This window comes from Chelmon rostratus, chromosome 15 (genome assembly GCF_017976325.1).
Source record: "Chelmon rostratus isolate fCheRos1 chromosome 15, fCheRos1.pri, whole genome shotgun sequence".
Lineage (NCBI taxonomy): Eukaryota > Metazoa > Chordata > Actinopteri > Chaetodontiformes > Chaetodontidae > Chelmon > Chelmon rostratus.
Window position 1 is genome coordinate 6296485 of NC_055672.1, and position 6073 is coordinate 6302557.

The 6073-nt window shown below is 45.7% G+C and overlaps 1 protein-coding gene across 2 annotated transcripts in view; it reads right to left on the bottom strand.

Annotated features, from left to right (window-relative positions):
- Window positions 1–6073, bottom strand: part of tnika (TRAF2 and NCK interacting kinase a) — a 62197-nt gene that overhangs the window by 22714 nt on the left and 33410 nt on the right. For both annotated transcript variants that reach the window (XM_041953588.1, XM_041953587.1), the window contains exons 6-12: window positions 3669–3759; window positions 3041–3171; window positions 2895–2949; window positions 2098–2176; window positions 1813–1988; window positions 529–595; window positions 238–436 (exon numbers count right to left, since the gene is read on the bottom strand). In XM_041953588.1, the coding sequence (XP_041809522.1) occupies window positions 238–436; window positions 529–595; window positions 1813–1988; window positions 2098–2176; window positions 2895–2949; window positions 3041–3171; window positions 3669–3759 (798 nt within the window). The remainder of the gene's footprint in view (window positions 1–237; window positions 437–528; window positions 596–1812; window positions 1989–2097; window positions 2177–2894; window positions 2950–3040; window positions 3172–3668; window positions 3760–6073) is intronic.

A 6073-nucleotide genomic window follows, 5' to 3' on the forward strand; every position in this document is an offset into this window, starting at 1 on the left:
CGCTCTCCTGCAGCCTCCACCCAATGTAAGATTTGAAAGTAGAGAGCAAGAAGAGGAGAACTGAGGGCTTCAATTGGCTTTTGGTGCTTGAATATGTTGAGAGCAGCTGAATTAGATCTGAATTATCCTACATCTGGTATATCCCTGAACTTGGGACGTTATGAATGTAAGTATTGGTGCAGTCACAGGGGTCAAAGGTCATGGTCAATCCTTCCTCTTCCGCCTCGCCCGGCTTACCTCCTCCAGCCGCCTCCTCTGCTCCTTCTGCTCCTCGATGCGCTTCTGTCTCTCGGCCAACAGCAAGCGCTTGTGCTCCTCGTTCTGCTGCTGCTCCAGCTGCTGCCGCCGCTGCGCCTCCGAGCGCTCCTTATTGGCCAGCTGGAGGCGCAGGAAGTCCCGCCTCAGGGTGGACTCGCCCGGGATGTTGATGATGGAGCTGGGAGCGGAGCAGGAGCAATATGAGATGTCAAAAATGCAAATGGGAAAATGCTTGCGTTTACATGTGTGTAGGTTTGCGAAGGCGCCGACCTGGGTTCCCCCATGTCTCGTTCTTCATCCTCCTCTTCGCTGCCACTGTACTCATACTCTGTCTCATCTGATGGAGACAGGGAAATTTAAATAATAAAAACAGGAGAAAAGAATAAGGTAGAGTAGGGCAATAACCAGCAGAGAGCAAAGCCATTTTTCACTTGAACTACCTTTGATCATTACCAAACCGCTCACGATTTCGGCATTCTCGGATCTTCTCCCCTTCAGGCGCTTTCTTTTAGCGCTTTGAATAAGAGTATAAATTGTAATTTTACTGTGTGTAGCGAGGCGGAGAACATTAGCTCGCAGCCATTTCAGTCAAACGGGGCTTAAAGCATAACGGGTGCAGATGCCGCCCGACGCTTCCTGAGACACATCCACGCGGACCCGTCCTCCGAATGTGTCCAAGTGACAGCAGGAGAAAGCCGCGGCCTCCACAGTGAAGAGACGTTTCTATACATCACCGCGACGTCCGGCCCGCAGTATGTTGTTTCTTCAAGCGGTTAATGTGCTTCTTACTGCCGCGGCTGTGTGTGCGGGTGTCAACCTGCCGCTCTGACTGACGGAGGGTGTGTGTTTGTGTGTCGAGGTGGACGTCTGTCACTTTCCCTTCAAGACTCGCTGAGAACCGCGAACGTGACGGCACATGTGTGTGAGAGGTCGTCTACATGTGAAAGTGTATCACATCTCACCCTTGCGGCCATTTTTGTTCTTTGAGTGTGTGTGCGTGTGGCGACACTTCAGCCACACACTCAAATGAAATCAAGCTTGTGAAGCTATTCATGACAGCTCTCCATCAGTGGCTATTCAATGTATTTAGATTCAATTAATTAACTGTCGAAATATTTGTTGTCATTGTCAGTGGCGGAGTCCGCCTTTGCCACACAGATTTCAAACTGCATTCACACATTCAGTTGATTCGTAGGAAAGAAAATGTTTGTAATCTAGCAGGATTTCCTGCTGTCACTGCTTCACATTAAAAGCATTCAACTGGCAAAACACGGGGTGGCTTTTACTGTGAAACAGTCACAGGAAACACAACGTGTGATCGGGTTTTAATTGATGACAGACACGTTTTAAATATTGCTGCGACATGAAGGAGCAGCCTTGTTGAGCTGCGAGATGGAGAGTGACAGGCGGCGCACCTCCAACTTCTCAGCAAGGCATCAGAGTCCGTGCCCTGCTCTGCCGTTGGGTGAACTAACACTGTTTGTTACATGGAATCAGACCTGGGTCGCTCGTGGCGTGATGGAAAACTGCTGTGTGTGCATCTACATTCCTCACCCCTCTCGCCTCTCTTCTTCTTGGTGCGGTCGATGTGGTCCTTCAGCTGGATGCGGACCTGCCGCTCGTTGGGCAGGTCCCTGATGAACGGGTGCTTGAGGAGCTGCTCTGTGCTGGGTCTCTGACCGTGGCTCTTCACCAGGCAGCTCTCTATGAACGACTGGAACTTCTTCGACCTGAATCGGCACAAAGAAGCACATGAAATGCCGTAACCCTGCGCACGTCTGAACTGATTACCTCCGGATTATCTGCACGGCCAACACAACTACCGAGATCCACACTCACCACTTCTTTGACTTGAGTCTTGGGGCGGGGTTGCGCGGGATGAGGAAGAGCGCTCTCATTGGGTGCATGTCACACAGCGCTGAAGAGTCAAAAATCAGGCACCAAACATGGGTGAGTTAGGGTGAATGTTTCCTGCTAATTGCGCTAAACATTATCATGGCATATAGTCAAAGCCAGCTGGAGTTAGCCCTCACCTAATCAATACATGCTGTCAATACTGATAACAATCTAGTAGTTTTGCACACCCACTTAGAGCTTGTCTTCTTATATAACACCTAAGTTGATCATCAATCTTACAAATGAGCAGTTGTGCACGTAAAAATGTGGTTATTTCAGGTTTTCACATGGTCAAAGCTGGCTTGGAGTTACCTCGCATGCAGCTGGAAATGATAAATAAAAGACATGAATAAATGCTGCTGATCAATTATTTCACAGCTTTTAGTCCATCCTCTGCGTGCCAGACACTGACAGCATCCTAATTCATGTGACTGCCTCGTGTTCGCATGCATGTACACACATGTTTAACTTGTATAAGCACACACTGCGGCTCATCCAGTTAGAGGTCTTCTCCCAAACTGCAGCCCGGCACTATCCCAGACTAGAACTAGAATCATCCTTGACAAAACCGAGTGATGTCCTTCGTGATTACCGTGCTCAATTACTGACTGGAGCTCGGGCAGATTTTCACGAGAAAACCGTGTCTGCAGATGAGCGGCACTGGCCTGGACTGATCTAATGCGGTAGCGCTAAGAAAGGACGTGCAGCAGAGGTGCGGGGTTAAACGACCGGTTACGTACGTGGGGCTCCTTCAGCCATCTCTATCGCTGTGATTCCCAGTGACCATAAATCGCTCTGCAACGACAGAGACACAGCGCTTAAACACTCAGGCTGATCACAAAAAGCGCGACACACATCGGCGGCGGACCGGAGGCTGCTGAAGCACCTTGAAGTCGTACGTGGCGTCTGGGTTCTCGTCACAGGCGATGACCTCCGGTGCCATCCAATATGGCGTCCCGATGAACGTGTTCCTCCTTCCCACTGTTCTGTCCAGCTGGGCCGAAACACCGAAGTCCACTACAGGGCGAATGCACACACACACACACACACACACAAACACACACACACACACACACACACACACACACACACAAAATACTTCAGGATACAGTCTGCAAAGTACTTAAACATTTGTTTTTCACTGTGTGTGGTGATGCGCAAGCACACCAGTGGGCTTTACTGAATTCGATAATGGACTCTAAACAGGAACGAATTACCCAACCTGCAATAGCTTTCCCAATTTACTAAAAAAACACACACACACACACACACTTTATAATCCCCTCCCCACTGGGCTTTAGAGAGAGCTCCTTCTTCAGCAATCTGCAGCACGGACGGCGGCAGAGCCACAGAGGGATGAGTAGGCTGGTATTCAGCATAAAAGAAGACAGAAAAGCCTCACGCGCACAGACGCAACCACGCACACACCTCTGGGCCGTGTGAAACCTGACACCTCCTCCTGCCCTCCCAATCCTAAAGCCAGTTTGTCGAGCGGGGTTGGGTGACAGACTGACCTAGTTTGACCTCTGCGTTCTCCGTCAGCAGGACGTTCTGTCCCTTGATGTCTCTGTGGATGACCTTGTGCTGATGGAGATGAGTCAGACCCTGCAGACAGAGACACAGTGAAGGAACGGCGCTGCAGCAGAGAGCCAAGTCGTGACGATGGTTATTATTACTGTCAAAATGACATAAAGGGCTCATTTCCAAAATGAGCAGCAGCTCCTGGGTTGCTGCCGTGCGGATGACCTTGACCTCTGACCTCTTCTCTCTCTTTTTGCAAGAGAAACAGCAGCAGGGGAATTATCATCAGTCTTTTTAGTAGTTTTAGTTGTCACAGAAGGAGATGCAGCAGTATTTGTACATCCATCATCTGAAGCTGATTATTTTCAGCAGAGCATGTCTGTAACTATTTTGTCAGGAAAATCAATTAACCAATTATTCAATATACAGAAAGCTTTTAATGGTATATTATGCATGTTGTCTCAAATCGATCAAATAGATTTTGGAAATTAAGTGCAGACCATAATGCTACCATAATTAAACACACACACATAGGGTTTTTGCATGTTAAATCCGAGTAAAATGCAGTAAAATGTCAAGTATTTATGCCTTTCAGTGTGAGACAGCTGGGAGACGTGGAGAGTGAAAATATCAAAAGGGACAGAGGCAAACAGAAAGAACGAGGGGAAGACTGAATCAGAGCGGGACGAGAGACAGCAGAGAGCACGAATTAGACGAGAGACGAGGGCCGAAAAAAGAAGTAAGAGTTGATGAAAGGACGCCATTGTCGCCTCAGTTCAGAGCCGCGCTGCGGGTAACTGACGAGATGCAGCGATACTGCTGCTCTGTGTTCGAGGCGACAGCCCTCAGCGCAAGAAACGCACAATACCAGAGCGTGGAGATAAAGCGTGGGAGAACGAGTGAGATTGAAATCACTTCAAATCAAAACACAGATGTCACGGAACACCAACAGCTGGCGACTACTATCAAAGAGCAGGTCTGTGAGGATGATGAAGCACTGACGAGAAGCTGTAAAACTATCACATTAAATTAGACGTAAATGATGGCAAAGTTTATTGCCTCAAGCTCTTCGATCAATATTTGAAAAACGATGAAGGTGATCTGTTAAAAGATGGGTTAAATTTTGAAACAAAGGCATTAAAGGATGCCTTTTCCTACGTTACACATAAAAAACATGCTTTAAAATATATGTATTTTATGCTATGAGCTATTGAGACAACAGGGGAACAGACTGTAGTGGCAGTTGACTGATGCTTTCACTGACTCCCTGCAGGTTTAGTCAACTCATCTCAGCAGCAACAACAGTAGCTGTTACTGAACCTGTGAGAAAGTTCTGACCTGAAGCTTCACTCATTACTGTATTGGCACCTGTGCTTGGAGAAGGAAGTAGTTTGGGGAACCAAAGTATAAAACACACGAGAATGACTGCTAATGTGGAACAAAACATGGCCATCTTATGACTGTGTTTTATATGATCATCTGAACTGGGGGTTCACAGATTTCGAGTCACGTCTTGTTCCCTTTGTGCAGACTGACATGAATCAGCTCTTGGTTGAATTCTTTCAAAAGAACTGTCACATAAAGTGAATGAAAAACAGGAATAAAAAAAAAGCTGCATCCCTGATCAGAGGTAATCCTGATAGTTTCAGATGATCCTGTCGAGTTTTTCCTGACCTGCGCTGCTAAATTCAGCAATAACGTCGAGTGTTTGAGAACATTATTTTCCATAAATCATGTCTGATCGACGTTGAGGAGCATCTACTCAGAAAAATGAACTAAAACACCTTCTTATGTACAGTGTTGAATCATGACACAGCTCCCACAGTCTCATCCATCCCAGGTCAAACAGTTGTAGACTTTAGTGTATTAGAAATATCATTGAAACAGAAAAGCAGCATAGAAAAGTCATTAGAAGTACACTTTCACTGGTTGTGCTTAATTTAAAGTATGTTTGACATCTACTTATAAACTTCTGAATAGATGTCATTAAGTTGAAATGATTATACTAATTCTGCAACACTTAAAGTGGTATTTCAAAGTACTTAAAAAAGTGTACTTTGTTGTAAGTGTATTATAAATTGTACTTTAGTGTACTTTTAAAAGGTGTACTAAATTACAAATACTTTTAACAGTAATAAAGTATACTTATTTTCAAGTCCTTTGTAGTGTACTTTAATTTTAATGAATCATTTGAAGTATATTGATATAATACAATTGTATTATGTGTATGTGTGTAAGTGTGTTTTAAATGTTCATGAATCCTGATTTTCACTGGTGGACTTCAGTTCACTTAAAGTTTGTAAAAGCTGCACCAGTTTAGCAACTATTTGCACTTCAAGTATACTCGAGTATTACTCTAGTGTACTCAAGGACGGCTCGAGTACACTGAAGTCTACTT